This window comes from Myodes glareolus, chromosome 10 (genome assembly GCF_982192425.1).
Source record: "Myodes glareolus chromosome 10, mMyoGla1.1, whole genome shotgun sequence".
Classification (NCBI taxonomy): domain Eukaryota; kingdom Metazoa; phylum Chordata; class Mammalia; order Rodentia; family Cricetidae; genus Myodes; species Myodes glareolus.
Genome location: NC_142035.1, coordinates 26,597,550 through 26,613,458, shown reverse-complemented (window position 1 = coordinate 26,613,458; position 15,909 = coordinate 26,597,550). Strand labels below are relative to the sequence as shown.

At 51.2% G+C, this 15,909-nt stretch overlaps 1 protein-coding gene across 2 annotated transcripts; it reads left to right on the top strand.

Moving 5' to 3' along the window:
* Window positions 1-924: 924 nt before the first annotated feature.
* On the top strand, window positions 925-9,399 carry Rem1 (RRAD and GEM like GTPase 1). 2 transcript variants are annotated; one of them, XM_048445598.3, is made up of 5 exons: window positions 925-1,046; window positions 1,853-2,401; window positions 3,367-3,446; window positions 7,538-7,739; window positions 8,652-9,399. In XM_048445598.3, exons 2-5 carry the CDS (start codon window positions 2,062-2,064, stop codon window positions 8,921-8,923), a joined length of 894 nt encoding a protein of 297 aa, XP_048301555.1. In that variant the 5' UTR covers window positions 925-1,046; window positions 1,853-2,061; the 3' UTR covers window positions 8,924-9,399. The 2 variants fall into 2 exon arrangements, with proteins under 2 accessions (XP_048301555.1, XP_048301554.1); XM_048445597.3 differs by lacking the exon at window positions 925-1,046 and adding an exon at window positions 1,058-1,282.
* Window positions 9,400-15,909: the final 6,510 nt, after the last annotated feature.

Below are 15,909 nucleotides of genomic sequence, written 5' to 3'. Positions count from 1 at the left end.
TCACCCACAGGTACAGTGTGGCCTCCACAGCGCACACACACACACACACACACACACACACACACACACACACACGCACACCTAAACCCTCTCAAGAACTAAAGGGGCTCCTAGCCGAAAGAGCTGGAGTCCTGGCCTTGCAGTCAGCTTCTTTTTCCTTTGCCAAGATCAGTATCTCTCCTGTTCCCACATGCCTACAAAGGTTTAAATGAATAACTAACTGATGGATAGACAGGGCCAGTGAGACGGCTCCGTAGGTAGAGGCACTTGCTGCCAAGCCGGGCAACCTGAATTCAATCCCCCATATCCATAGACAGAGAGAACCAACTTCTCCAAGTTGTCCTCTGCCATCTACATAGGTGCCTTGGCAAGCTCTCCCTGCCCACCCACCCCGCAAAATAAATGTTTTTAAAGTATTTTTTTAATAGGGGACAGTAAACTAAAAGACAGATTCTTTTGTCCCTGCGAATCACCAGCAAGTGAATGATGAGGGAATTAATGATATCAGAATCAGACATTCCGAAGTCTCCCCTGTAGAGTAGTACATGGGCTCTTCCTCCAAGACCCCTTTTCACAATTAACCCTCCACCCAGAGCTTCTCAAAGGGTGTTCTGGGAATTATCTGCATCAGTTATCACTTGGGCGTTTGTTTAAAATGCAGACTTCTGAACTCGGAGCCCAGTTCTCCCGCATGGCCTCCCTTGAAAGGTGGAACCTGGGGCTCTGAACATCGACCAAGTTCCCTGAGAGGCTTCCGTCCAGGGCTGAAGTTGGTGTAGTCGGTAGGTGGACACAGAGGGACTTACAGACCCAGGAATAAACTCCCTCTCCTGGCACTCCATTCCTACACTGCCACCCCTACGGGGAGGACCGGAGGCGGAGGTCTGCAGGGCGGGGACCAGGCTGCCTTGACAGGGCGGGGCCGCACGGGGCGGGGTGGCTCTGGACCGGGCGGGACAGGCCCGAGGGGCTGCGTACCGAGGCCGAGGAATAGCGGAGTACTCAGCAGCTGCAGCAGCGGGAACTCGGAGCCTCCACGCATCAAGGTAAACTTGCCTGTCCGGGCGGAGTTCTCCGGTCGCCTGCATACGGTGTGGTCCAAGGACTGGGAGCCTCGAACCCGCGTCCCGGAGGGTGCGGGATGGCAGACCTAGGGGAGCCTGGCACAAGGAACGCCACCATCACGCCCGAGCGCCCCAGGACTTGGGACTCACATCCAGGACCGGGAGTTGGGAAAGTTCCAGCTCAGACTCCCCGAAATAACACTTGAGTCCTGAGCCCGGTAGGCTCCCTTCCTGCACCCTGTTCTGTCACCAAACCAGTTGCTGGGTCCCTCGCGGCTTCTGTCCCCCAACAAAAACTGGAGGCCATGGCGCCAGCGGCTTCTGAATTTTTCACGCAGGGGCGGACCGGGCACGCCGTTCCCATGGCACCAGGGCACTCGGGTTACAGCCAGAGAGATCCCTGGAGCCCCTCGCCCTTGCGGGGCACCAACGCGCTCCTCCCTTCCTCTTTAAACTCTGCCTGGGGGTATCAGGCAGCGGGAATAAACTTCCCAGAGGCCTCAATACTCCTCAGCATCCCCCCCCCAAACCCTGAACAAGTGAAGGAGACTGGTGGGGAAGGGGGAATGGGGCGGTCCGATGTTTTCTGTAGGGAGGGTCTCAAGTCCTGAAGGGGAAGGACCGGTCCCGGTAGGCAGCATGTGCTATGGATGCTTTGGGTGTCTCAGCTCGCTGCAGCCACTCTGCCTGTCTGTGTCACGGGGAAAGGGTCATCCTCGGAATTTGGAGATCTGCTTCTGGGTGTGTACACCTCTGTGTGTTTACAGTCTTGCCCTCGCCCCTTCTAGGCGGACCCCGGTGGACTCTAGGCCTGAAACCAGCAATCCCCAACCCTAAGGAGCTTAAGGGCTCTTTCCCTTCCCCCGCGGAACCAGAGAGGACTCTGGAAGAAGTCATTTCCACAGTTTATCAGGGCCCGGAGACAAGACACTCAGGCCACGGACTTACTGCCCAGCCACCTTCTTTTAGAAGGAAGGAGCCAGGGAAAAGACTGAGGATGACACTTAACACCCAACAGGAAGCGAAGACCACCCTGCGCCGCCGAGCCAGCACTCCGCTACCCCTGTCATCCCGGGGCCACCAGCCTGGCCGCCTGTGCACCGCACCCCCTACTCAATCCCAGCATCCCCGACTGGGTCAGTCGGCCTCCCTCAACCCTCCCATTCGAAAACCTTCCCCAGCCCAGGATGGGTGGTCCTCTGAATCCAGCGACTCTGAAGGCTCTTGGGAAGCCCTCTACAGGGTAGTGCTACTTGGAGACCCCGGCGTCGGGAAGACCAGTCTGGCCAGTCTCTTCGCAGGGAAGCAAGAGCGGGAGCTTCATGAACAGCTGGGAGGTAAGAGCCCTGTGGGATGAGTCAGGCTGCGGTAACAGGACTGAAAAGCCTGTCACCAGGGGCACAGGATTATAGAGAAGAGAGAGGTGTGCAGGTCACACGCTGTTCAACATATAGGAGCAGTCAAGCATGCTAAGAAGTAAATGATGCTCATCTAGGGCTGGGCGGGACACGGCCTGGACAGGGCCTAGAGGAGGGGAAATGGGTGAAAAGTACATGATATGTCTCCATGTTATAAGGGGAGAAACTCTGAAACTATGTGTGTCAAGAAATGACAGACTTCCACCCAGCCCAGAAACTCCCAGCCCCAAGTCCTCAACCTCTCTCCCCTCCCAGCCCTCAGCCACCAACAAACTAATGTTCTTTCCAAATAGAGGCTTTCAGATCTCCAGTTCTGAGCTCTAGATTGCTTTACTCCTCCAAAGTGCATTGAACACAGGTCAGGAGCTGCAGGACAATCAGAGTCAGTCACATGACAGGAAGATAGGCCTCTGTGGGGCAGGCTTCGAGGGCACAAGGTATGAAGGGAAGGAGTGGCTAAACACGGAGAGAGGATGGGGACCATCTGACCAGATCCCTTCTCCAGTCTCGACCTTCGTGGGAGCCATGTACATATGCTCACACGTGTGTTACAGATGGGGAGACTGAGGCCTGAGATAATATGATCTGCCTGAGCTGGAGTCCAGAACAGGCTGGGGAGGATTCCAGGTTAACCCCACCCACCAGTCCATGTTCATTCAACTGAGAAGAGCCAGCTTCTTATGTACCATGTACCACGTACCATGTACTATGCTCACAGCTGGGGACACATGGACACCTAACAGGGACTTTTGACCACCAGGAAAGACAGAACTCCCTACCCCAAGGAAATGTGATGGAGTGACTGACAAGAACGGGCAGTAAGGGACACCGTGTCTGCAGTGTCCCACTCCACCCTGTGATTGTACTCTCCCGCTTGATTGCAGATGTGTACGAGAGAACCCTCTCGGTGGACGGAGAGGACACCACACTGGTGGTCATGGACACCTGGGAGGCCGAGAAACTGGTACGACACTGTAAGCCTGGGAAGATGAGGGATGCTAACCTAATAGTAGATGCCTGTCTCCTGGTGCATGCAGAGCAGGGCTTAGGGCAGGGACCTGTCTCGCCCCTCCCCCAAACCTACACCTTTTCCTAAGGCAGAAGAACCTCGCAGCAGCCGTAATCTCTTTCCTCACTTCACCAATCGCCCTCCCAGCAAGCAGACATCCCAGAATGAACCTCTCCATTTGCATGCCTCCTCATCCTTATGGCGCTCCCACATTTGTCAAAACAAAATCTATTGGATTTGACCCCAAAATGCCTGAGGGAGACACACACACACACACACACACACACACACACACCTTCCTTCTTCTTACTAGTTGTGCAGCTTTGTGCAATTAATAGACTTACCTTGAATTTCGATCTTCTCATCTGATAAATGGGCCAAGCATTTTCTTTTTTTTTAATTGTTGCTACTGCTATTTGTTTACAAAAAGTTCTGGGGACCAAACCCAGGACCTAGAGCCAGCTCTGCACGTGACTTCCCACTGAGCAGGTTCTACACATCATCAGCTGGTTTTGTTTTGAGCTCTGATGCAGTTCCGCAGTGGGGAGCCCAGTGGGGAGCGGGGAAAAGAGCACTATGCAGGAGGGCAGAACTGTCTGGGGATGTGTGATGTAGGGAGGTTGTGAAAATGGAAAACCAAAGGTTACCGTCCCTTCCCCCTGCCAGAACAGCAATGCGATGGGTTTCTTTCCTCTTGCTACGTAACATATGCTTATGGTAGGACTTTGAGAAATTAGTTGAAGATGTCCGGGGGATATAACCTAATTGTAGAGTACCTGTTGGCGCACTGAATTACAAGGCTCTGGTTCAATCCCCAGCACTGCACAAACTAGGTATGGTGCATGCCTGTAATCCCAGGAACTAAAGGCAGAGGATGCAGAAGTTTGAAGCCATCAAAAGGGGGGAGGGAAGAATAGAAGGAGATGAGACAGCAGCAGGAATATCCTCTCTCTACAGGGATTCAGCTGACAAGCCTGGCACCTGCCCGCCATGTACCAAGTACTATATACACAAATAAGGAAACATGACACCTAAGGGGGCTTTTTGAGCACCAGAAAACATGGAGTGGCTGGTTGTTTCACCTTTTCCCTGAACTTAAGCCCGTAAAGGAAGCTAAGCATACAGTGTTGGACCACGCAATGATGGCACACACCTTTAATCCCAGCACTCGGGAGGCAGAAGCAGTTGGATCTCTGTGAGTTTGAGACCAGCCTGGACTACATAGTGAGTTCCAGGACATCTGGTGCTGTGTAGAAAGACCTTGTTTCAAAAGAAATAAGTGGGCAGTGTTGAGTGTCAGACAGCACCGCTGATAGAACCAAAGAAGAGAATGAAGGGGCCACGTGGGCAGTTCCTTTTTTATTTATTAGGTAAATGTATCTCCATTTTTTAGATATTTTATTGTATATTTTTTATTTTGTGTGGGAGGGGTGCAGACACATGCAGAAGTCAGAAGAAAGTCTGCTGAAATCGGTTTTCTATTCCCACCATATGGGTCTGGCGCTATCTCACCAGCCCTGGCATCAAATTCTTGATCCTCCTGCTTTGGCCTCCCCAGTGCCACAACTACAGGCATGCATCACCATGTCTGGCATGGCCAATACCTTCCAACAAGTATAAAAGGAAGTCTGGGTAGGGATGATGACCATGATGGTGTTTGTAAAATAGCAGCTGGGGTTTGTGGAGCACCCTCTCTCCACCCGTCTCCCACACTAGGAAGCCCTGGCATATACTGTGACGTGCAGTTAAAGCGGTACATACAGTTGATCTTCTACTTCCTTTTCTGTCAACAAGAAAACAGGTGTTCAAAGGGGTTAAGGTGTCTACAGTTCTCAGAGAGCAGGCACACTCATGCCCAGATCTACAAAATCCACCGCTTATATTGGTACTGTGTCCCCATCTGCCTGGGAGCATCTCTTTCTGAACCTTCCTCAGCTTGAATTTCACTTCTTCCCTTGCTCATTCATTAGAAACACTTGTTAGAGGCTGGGTGGTAGTGGCTCACACCTTTAATCCCAGCACTCAGGAGGCAGAAGCAGGCTGATCTCTGTGAGTTCGAGGCCAGCCTGGTCTACAAGAGCTAGCTCCAAAACAGGCACCAAAGCTACACAGAAAAATCATCTTGGAAAAAAAAAAAGAAAAGGAAAGGAATGATTGTTAGGTGTGTGTAGCAGACCAGGATGCTGAAGACTGTGGAGTAAATGAGTCAGACAAGGTGCTAGCTCATGGAACTCGAGGGCCATATTGGGAAGAGCTGCTTTCCGGATACAGTAGAATACTGTGGGGTAGTCGGTGAGTTGGGCAGACCAATCAAAAGCCAGGCATGGGACCTGCAAAATAACTAAACCCAGACAAAGGTGCCTGCCACCAAGCTGGACAGCCAGGGATTTACCTGACACAGTGGAAGGAAAGACTCACTCCTGAAAGCTGTCGTCTGACCTCAGCACTGCATCCAAGCCTTTGGTTTTCGGTACTTTTTGTGATGTGGGTTCTGGGAATCAAATTCAGTCAAGCTCAGATCCTCGTGTGTGTGCAGCTGCCTTTACCCCCTGACCTACCTCTAGGCCCCGAGATGCTGCATCTGTCTGATTTTACCCAAAGGCTACTTGGCCTGAGAAATGATCAACACAGTGGTTGAGCGTGCACAGCCACCCTTACCGAGCAAGGACATGACACTTCTCTGTTCACCTGTCCCACGTCCCAGCTTCTCCTCACTCACAGTCCTCCCCATTCAGCCTTTCCCACCCTAGCCTGGCTGACTCATCCCTTCCTCTGCACTGCCTTCCTGCCATTGGGCTTGCGCCTCCTTCCAAGCCCTGCCCACGGACTCACTGGGGAGCCCTCCCAAACCATTCAGGCTTTACCTGCCCCCTCACACCACATCTCCTTCCTTGGCACTTTTGAGGTCCCTCCTGATGGCCCTCCCCACCCCTTCCCATAGCCCACCTTCCAGAACAGGAGCCTTGAGGACAGGAACTCGTCCTCATTAAAGGCTTTGAAATCTGCACTCCCGAAGCACTGTCTGTTATTCTGGTTCTCCTTTCCTTAGTCAGATGACTAGAAAGAGCTCTGTGACTTAAGGGTCCCTTTCCACTTCCATCCCTCTCTGTCCTTACACCCCACAGGTGACCTTTCAGCTCTCTCTCCAAAGCTGTACTGAGAAAGGCCTCCCCTGAATTCAGCCTTCTCTTCTCTTCTCTTCTCTTCTCTTCTCTTCTCTTCTCTTCTCTTCTCTTCTCTTCTCTCTCTCTCTCTCTCTCTCTCTCTCTCTCTCTCTCTCTCTCTCACACACACACACACATACTTTGTTTTATTACAATTTTGAGTGAGTGTGTATGTTGTATTGTGTGGTGGTATGTGTGGATGAGGGCAGGTACACACTTTCCATGTGTAGGCGTGAAGGTCAGAGGACAGCTTTTGGAGCTGGTTCTCTCCTCCCACTGTGGGATCCAGGAATCATATCCAGGCTTTCACTGCAAGCTCTTTTACCCACTGGGCCTTCTCAGTGGCCCTCTCTTCCTTTTTTCTTTGAATTCTGGATTGTAGAAAGACTAAAGAACCGTGTCCCAAGCCCAAACTCTCCTCACAAACTAGATAGAGCTAAATGAGTCAGGCCACACATATAGGTCCAGGACCCCAGGGGCTGAAGCAGGAGAATTGATTCAAGAGCAAAACCACTCTGGTCTGCAGTATGAGACCTTGTCAAAAGAAGGAAAGGAGGAGGGGGAAAGAGGAGGAAGAAGACAAGGCTCAATAGACAAAGCAAGATGCCTCTTGCAGGAGAGGGTTCCCCACTCAGTTTCTGTCCAAAGTCAAGGAAAGAGGGAGGAATGCAAGGTAGCCTATGTCAGATCTCCCTAGCAAAACCCGAGGCTCAAAGAATCAGCAGTTTTCCCAAGGTGGCACGGGGCGTTGTGATAGAATTTGTTCCCCAAGACTATCCATAGTGGAGCCTGTACCGACTCCACCCCTTAGACCAAGAAAGCCTCTTTGTCAGCCAGGGCTAGGCACCCTCTGAGGCTGGGCCTGGGGTCCCTCCCCCGCAGGATGAAAGCTGGAGCCAGGAGTCGTGCCTGCAGGCGGGCAGCGCCTACATCATCGTGTACTCCATCGCAGATCGCAGCAGCTTCGAGAGCGCCTCGGAGCTCCGGATCCAGCTGAGGCGCACGCATCAGGCCGACCACGTGCCCATCATCCTGGTGGGCAACAAGGCAGACCTGGCCCGCTGCAGGGAGGTCTCTGTGGAAGGTGAGTTCTCTGCCCACCGCTGCCCTCTCCTTCAGCCTCACTGCTCCTGCTCCGGTGCTCACCTCAGAGAAGGTCTGTACCCTCCACCTGGCATCTTCGGGCAACTACCTACCAGGCCCCATCCTCTCTCACCTCCCAAATCGGTACCCAAGTCCTACAGTCCCCTCGCGCCAGACTCCAAGTCTCTGTCCTGTCTTGCCATCCCCAGTGTCCAGGTCCCTATATTTCTCTAGCCCTATTCCTCCTTGACAGCTGACAGAAATTTCCAGAACCACAGCTTACCTTGTGACCTTTGCTTAAACCACCCCCCGTAAACTCCCTGGTAAGCAGAGACCCTCTACCCACACCCAATGTCTACCAGCTGAAAACGGCCTCTAGTGACCCCAGTATAAGTTGGGGCAATTATAAATTCAAACTTTGGATGAAACAGTGTATTGACCAATTAATTACAAACCAAAGCTTTTAAAGGTAGGTATAAATTGTATTTACAGTGTGAGAGGAATAGTTTAATAAGTTTCATATTTCTAGTGGGGCCCATAAAATATTAAAATGGCCCTACTCGTGAGGTCGAATCTTCCCAGCCTCGCTCTGCTGAGTATCAGCCAGTCCCCAGACCGAGCTTCTCCTTATCATTTGCCTCTGGGTCCCCCGACACCTGAATTAAGTAGGCACCGGGAAAATTGCTCACATGCTTTTAATCCTAGTCCTGGGGGTGGGGAGCCGAGGCAGGAGGATCTCTGTGAGTTCAAGGCCATCCTGGTCTAAAGAGCTAGTTCTCTAGGAGGGTCAAAGCCACACATAGAAACCCGATTCTAGCACGGGGGTGTGGGGTGTGGGGGTGGGGATGCTTCCTGAGAGTCTGAACACACCTCTTTTTCACCTTTATCTATCTATGGCTCCGCCCCCCCTTAGAGGGCCGCGCCTGCGCAGTGGTGTTTGATTGCAAGTTCATCGAGACTTCAGCCACTCTGCAGCACAACGTGATGGAGCTCTTTGAGGGCGTAGTGCGTCAACTGCGCCTGCGCCGCCAGGACAGCATGGCCCAGGAGCTCCCTTCACCGCGACGACGTGCCAGCCTGGGCCAGCGCGCCCGACGCTTCCTGGCACGCCTGACAGCACGCAGCGCACGACGCCGGGCACTCAAGGCCCGCTCCAAGTCCTGTCACAATCTAGCTGTGCTCTGAGGCCAGCACCTCTCTGGGGTGATGGGACACTGTGGTGCCACCAAGAGCCAAAGGTGTGTCGTCTCGAGTCTAAGTAGTGGACTTTGCCTGTTGCCACGATGGCCAGAGAGCATCACCAGTAGCCAGGGCTTTGAGAATGGAACCTTCTTCCCTGGGGAAGTGATGGGTGGACTATGGAGCTGCAAACCCAGGCTGGGCACAAGTAGGTTTTGGTTCTTGTTTTGTTTTTTTTGTTTTTTACAGAGTTGGTTTCTTTTTGTAAAACTCTTGTCCCTGGGCTGTGACCAACGCTCAGAACATTCCACATCGAGTCAGTCCAGGATGTCTTGTCTGATGCGTGGACCTCACTTCCTGGGCTCTTCTAGGCATCTCCTCCTCCTCTCCAAACATCTAACTTGACTGAAGACTGGTTTGGCCTGCTGGCCTTGTTGTCTTGGACAATCAATAAAGTCAATGAATTAATTATGTGCACAGGCCCTCCTCGTCCCTGCTGGATTTAGTTTCTTCCCCAGGCCCATGAGACGCACACTGTGGACCACGTGACTACCGCAGCTCCGAATGACCTGCCATTTGTTCCTTTCCCTGGAATTCACCTGGCACTGATGGTGGTGCCAGCTGACTGTGCCAAGCTGCCACCCTGTCACACATGCTAGGAAGCTCTAGCATGGAGCTGCACACAACCCCTGTTATTTTTGTGTTTGCGTGTGTTCCCTTTACACACTGCCTAAGACTGCTAACCTCCTCTGGCCGCTTAGGAAAAGGAGGTTCAGAACGGGAATGAAGGAGCCCGGAAACATGCAGCTGCTCTAAGGGAGGCCACCGAGATCCCCGGTCCTACAAGCCCCCTACCACAGTTCTCTTTATGAGGGGACAGGGTGAATCAATAGCTCAGTCGACAAAGAACTCAGATGAGGTCCTGAGTTCCATACCCAAAACTCAGGCAAAGAGCCAGCCTGGTACTACAACCCTATAACCCCAGCACCTTGGAGGCAGAGACTAGTGGATCCTGGAACTCACAGGCCAGCAACCCTGCCTTATTTGGTGAGCCTGAGGCCAGTCAGAAGTATTGTCTCTGAAAAGGAGATGAACAGATGACCTCTGCCCTACATACACACACATAGAGTGATAGGAGATACAGGTGTGATTAAAGATTCAAGCTTCTTGGAACAGTGGGGTCATTAGTTTGATCCCACCCTAACACTGAAAACCAAAAGTGGGAGAGTGTTAAAATTCTATAGGGGAGGTGGGAATAGCAGCACACACCCATAACCACAGGACTCAGGAGGGTGAGGCAAAAGAATCAAAGCCAATCTAGCCTTCCAGGGAAGGGGCAGGGAAATTAGGTACATACCTGGAACGTTACTACTCAATGAATGCAGAGGCAGGAGGATCCCCTGAAACTTCAAAGCCATCCTGGTCTACAAAGCAAGTTCCAGGCCAGCCAGGTCTACGTAGCCTGGCGCTAGCTCAAAACAATGGAAGGGCAAAGATTTTTCTTACACAATTTTGCATATAATTTAAGGGGGCTGGCAGGAATTCCATGGAACTGAGTCCATTAATCCCAGGATAGACACTAATTTAGTCCAGTGCGTTCGTTTTCCAAATGTGGAAAGTGGAGCCCTGAGAGGAGCAGAGAGCACTCCAGGGTCACCAGCCAGTGAGTTCCAGGCCCCCAGGACCCAGCCCCCTCCTCTGACCTCTCTTGGCTGTGAGGGATGAAGGACACAATGAGGCTTCCCGCTAGCCTGGGGACCCAGCTGGGTGTAGGGGTGAGGTCAGGAGTTTCCATGTCGGTGGGATGGGGGAGGCGGGACTGTCACGACTTTGAGAAGAGAACAAGATGCAAACTGTTTGGATCATTCTGCCTCTGACTCCTGACACCTCTGCCTCCAACCAAATGCTGTCTCCACCAGACTCCTGGAGCCTGCACGGGAGGTCCAGAGGACGAAGTCCAGAGGACCAGTCCAGAGGACGAGGTGTAGAAAGAAAAAAAAGTGCTCTGGGGTGTCCAGTTCCCCCAGGCTCACCAGCTCACTGGTCACCAGTCATGCCCAGGAAGTGGAGGAGGGTCTCCCCACCCGAAGTTGTCTCCGGCCTGCGGTCGAGAGTGGGGGTGGGAGGCTGTAGCTGTGGAAAGTTGGCAGAGACCGCCAGCAGCAGCCGGGAGAGTGGAAAAAATGATATCAAACCCGGAAAAATGCAGGCCGGATGGAGGGCCGGGTGCGAGGGTGGGAGGAGGGGGAGACAGCTGTCTGGACTGAGAACCCAGAGGGAAGGCTGATGGAGTTTCCCAGCAGGCCTCAGAATCGTGGACAAGTGCTCTCCTTCCCTGTGTTCTTGCTTCACCGGTATTTATTGAGGGTCTACTATGTGCCAAGGCAGAGAGCCAGTTCCTCGGGAGACGCTGCTGGCTGCCTATTGCTCACCCTGCATGGTGGGAAGGTACTCTCGAGAACAACCAACTGGGATAAATGAGTCACCGGGAAAGGTGGCCATCAAGGAAAAGTGAAGCCAGAAAGAGAAAGGAAGCCAGGATGGGGGAAGGGTGTGTACAAGGCAGGGGTCTACATCTGAACTCCTTTCCTTCCCTCTTTGTGTATGCCGGGCAGTGGTGGCACAGGCCTTTAATCCCAGACTTGGGAGGCAGAGACAGGTGGATCTCTGTGAGTTTGAAGACAGAGCTGATCTACAAAGCGCGCTCCAGGACAGCCAGGAGTGTTACATAGAGAAACTCTGTCTTCAAAAAACCAAAACAAAACAAAAAAGATGTATGACAATTCTCTGTCCCAAACTTGACTTGAGGAGTAAGTGTTTTAAGATGCATAAAATGGGGCTGAGAGTGGCTCGGTGCTGTACAGGCCCAAGGACCCAAGTTCCATCCTTGAAACCCATGCAAAAAAAACCAGGTACCATGACACAGGGTTGTGACCCCAACACCAAGGAGGCAGACATGCAGGCTGCTGACCTTCACGGCACTGCCATCCTAGCTTCTATGAGCTTTAGGTCCCACTGAGAAACCCTGTCTCAAATTTACAAGGTGACCTGAGGTGGTACACATCTTTAGTCCCAGTGCTTGGGAGGCAGAGGCAGGATGATTTCAGTTCAAGGCCAGCCTGGTCTACAGAGCAAGTTCCAGGACGGCCAGGGCTACACAGAGAAACCCTGTCTTGAAAAATAAAACAAGAAAAAGCGGATGGATACCAGATGAGATACAATACTGAGGCTGACCTGTAGCCTCTGCACGCGTGTGCTATTGCATTTAAGACCTTGGAGACGTCCAGGCTTGAGGGTAAGTCAACCTAAACCGTGAGGCTTTGCCTGCAAGTTTCTGCCTGGATATGCCACTGGAGGAAGTTAGAAAAGTTTCCTTCTTTCTTGGGCCTCAGTTTCCCCATCTTCAAAAGAAAGGGATTGAGTCCAAGCACGTATTGTATTTACGTAGTCCCATGTTTAGTTGTCTGGTGCCCCAGCCTAGGAAATGGCTCACAAAGCAGAGGTTACGTGCTGTTCCGTCTCCAGCTCCAGAGGCTCTCACAGAGGCTGGCCGTACAGACGCTCAGTGAATGCTGACGGGATTACTTCACCAACTGTAAAATGCCCTTCTGGTCCAAACTGTAGGTGTCCATGGATAAGGCAAAGCTGGGGCGGCACATGAGAAAACCACAGTGCACATCCTACCCTAACTTAGAAAGGTCTTCCTCACCAAAACCAATGCGACAGCTAACTCTGAAGTCTTTCTGAGGTCAGTGTCAAGCCCTGTGCCTTGGTACCTGTTTTCTCATTTCATCACTGCCCCCACCCCCTCCACAAAAGGCACATTTATAGAGGAGCCCGATGAGACTAAGAGAATCTAAGAAATAGGCCCTGCATCCGTTCAGCTTAGCCGCCATCCCAGAGGATGAGGCAGCATCCCAGAGGGGCATCCCAGAGGATGAGGCAGCATCCCAGAGGGGCAGCCTCAATTGTAGGGCTGAAGACACTGAGGACACAGAAAGGACAGGGCAGTGTGAGAACAACAGCAAACACGCTGTGTACAAGGCACTGTTCTTGGGGCTTTCCAGAGGACACTGAGTAAATCCTCAGGGTATGTGCTCACCATGCCAGTTTTAAGGTGGAGAAACTATAGCACAGAGATGTTCATCCACAATCAAGATTGTACGTTACCAAATAGAGCCAGAATCCTAACTAGTGCCGTCTAGTCCCACAGTGGCCGGGGCTCACCACACCCACCGTTGGTTGGCACGGCAAGCCCAGAGAAGACTGTCATGGAAAGCAAGGAGTCTTTGCTCTGCACCTAGTTTCCTGGGCTGGGGACAGGGCATACACAAAAGTGCCTTGAAGGCCCACAGCCTCCAGCTGGGCCACTGCATCTCAAAAGGAGAGCACTGTCATGGAAAAATATGATAAAGACTGGGAAGATGAATGCCTCCCCAGGGGCCCCAAGGCTCCTCTGAGTCCCCATCTTGCTGTGGAGGAGGGTCATGCACTCTGCTGGCCTGATCCAGAAGAGATGAAGGCCACCTGGCTCCTGAGCCAACCCAGCCGCTGCTCAGAATACAGAGGCTCCCTGTTGGTAAAATGGTTGGGTTTCTCTACACAAACCCTGAGGCTTCTGTCTGGAGCCTCCCAAAGGGATCAAGTTCCAACCACGGGCTTCCTGTCCTTGGGTGGTGGGAAATACAGGGTCTCACAGGACCCAGCTGGCCCCTGCCTTCACTCAGCAAACATGGCCAAGCGTCTGTGCAGTGAGGCGAGGCCTGGAGCACAGAGGGTATCGCTGGCAGAGATGGAAATGAGTAACTGTCTGGCTCAGGAGAAGGGAAGGGGGGATGTGGGAAGAAACAACTTTGTGCGGCTCCTTCAGAGCAATTAAGTGTCTCTAGACTCTGGCCACTCATGTGACCTTAGACAAATCAAAATATACAGAAGAGAGAGATTATGATGGAATTTGTCACATGGTGGTTTCTGTCTCAAGAACTACTTGAACATTCAGATTTAAGAGCTTGAAAAAATATACAAGTTTCATCTCAATTTGAGCACTGCCCCCCTTCAGTTCAGGGTTCAGTTAAAAATAACACTAGTGATGGGCTGGAAGCTTTGGGTTCGCCAAAGTGTGTGTATGCTTGTGCGTGTGCATGTGCATATGTGTGTGTGTGTGTGCATGTATGTGTGTGTGCATGTGTGTGTGCATGCATGTGTGTGCGTGCATGCGTGTGTGTGTGTGTGTGTGTGTGTGTGTGTGTGTGTAGAGACTTCCCATGCTTCATGGATGAGACCAGTTGGGAGAAAACCCAGGCCTTAGAACTGGAAGACATCAGCATTTGGTCCCACCTTGCTGGTCTTATCTTGGCCTCTGTGCACCCCCAGGCTCACTCAGTCTCTCTGCCTTTTGGAAGTGATAATTCCAATCCATAAAATGAAATGAATTTCAGGGTGCCGGATGTATAGTGGTGCACACCTTTAATCCCAGCACTCAGGAGACAGAGGTAAGAGGATCTCTGTGAATTTAAGGCCAGCCTGGTCTACAGAGTGGGTTCCAGGACAGCTGAGACTACAATGAGAGAGCCTGTCTCAAAAAAAAAAAAATTTTTTTTAATTAAAAAAAAAATGAAATGAACTTTAAGTATTTGGAAGCACAAATTTCCTTCATCTCTCAGAACTCAGTTTTTCCCTCTGGAAAATGAGGGTACTGCCGCCCTTTTCCCTCTCTTTTTTGGGTGGATGAGAAGATTTATTCAGTTTTATGACTAACAAGGACATTGTGTTGGTTAGTATTTTTGTCAGTTTGACACAAATTATAATCACTTGGGAAGAGGGGACCTCAGATGGGGAATTGCCTCCATCAGATTGGCCCATGAGTGTGTCTGTGGGGTATTTTCTCTGTTTTTATGTTTTTATTTATTTTTCTAAAATTTCATACAATATATTTTGATTATATTCTTTCTCTTACCCCAGCTCCTCCCAGGACCCCCTCCCTATCCACCCATCTTCATGTTCTTTCTCTCTTGAAAAGGAAAAGGGGGACTGGAGAGTTAGCTCAGTAGCGAAGACCACTTGTTGCTCAAACAGAGGACACAAGTTCAATTCCCCACAGACACAAGATGATTCACAACCATCAGTAACTCCAGTCCCAGGGGATCCAATGCCCTCTTCCAGGCATGCACATGGTGTACAGACACACATACACCCAAAACACTCATACACATAAAATAATAACATAAATGAAACCAAAAGAAAAAGGTATTTTTCTAAACACACACAAAATAAAAAAGATGGAATCTGGTCTGTGTTGGCTAACTACTGAGCAGTGTGTGTGCCCTGGAGTATGGTTGGCCCAGTGTCATTCCACTGAGGAAAAGTAATTTTTTCCTTTTCTAACGGCTAGTGATCACAAATAGCCTCTTGACTAGCTATGAGGCATTGGGTCACTTCCCCTTCTCTGGGACTTGGTGTGACTTGACCTGTGTGGGTCACGTACGTGCTGTCATAGGCTGGGGGCTCATCTGTGCATCCGCCCTGTGATGTCTGGAAAACGTTGTCTCCTTGATATCACCCGCCTCTTGCTCACCCTTCCCTCTCTTCAGGTCAGTGTGAGAATGCAGATTTCTGTTTCTTAGCATGATGCTTCTCACACGCAGTGAGCACTCCGTACTCTGCAGTTACATGTTTGTTCAATTCGTTACACCTTTTCCCGTTTGTATGCTCTCTGAAGGATGCTTTCAGACTTTACTCAGATGTACTGTATATATCCTCCGGCTTTGCTTTTCATATCCAATATTGCATTTATGAGATTTGTTTGCACTGATGAAAGTTCATACTTTTTAGCACTGTATAGTATTCCATTGCGTGACTTTTAAACATGCAGGATTTTTTCCTCTTTCTTCACATTGTGCTTCTTTTGCTATTGCAAACAGCACTGCTATAACTATGGAGTACCTACGTCAGACTTTCTTTTATCGTCTTTCCCCTCTGCCCTCTGCTTTGTT

Coding starts and splice junctions, on each gene's coding strand:
- Rem1 (XM_048445598.3), top strand. CDS start 2,062: ATGACACTTAACACCCAACAGGAAGCGAAGACCACCCTGCGCCGCCGA. Junction 2,402..3,366: donor GCTTCATGAACAGCTGGGAG/GTAAGAGCCCTG, acceptor GCTTGATTGCAG/ATGTGTACGAGAGAACCCTC. Junction 7,740..8,651: donor CAGGGAGGTCTCTGTGGAAG/GTGAGTTCTCTG, acceptor GCCCCCCCTTAG/AGGGCCGCGCCTGCGCAGTG.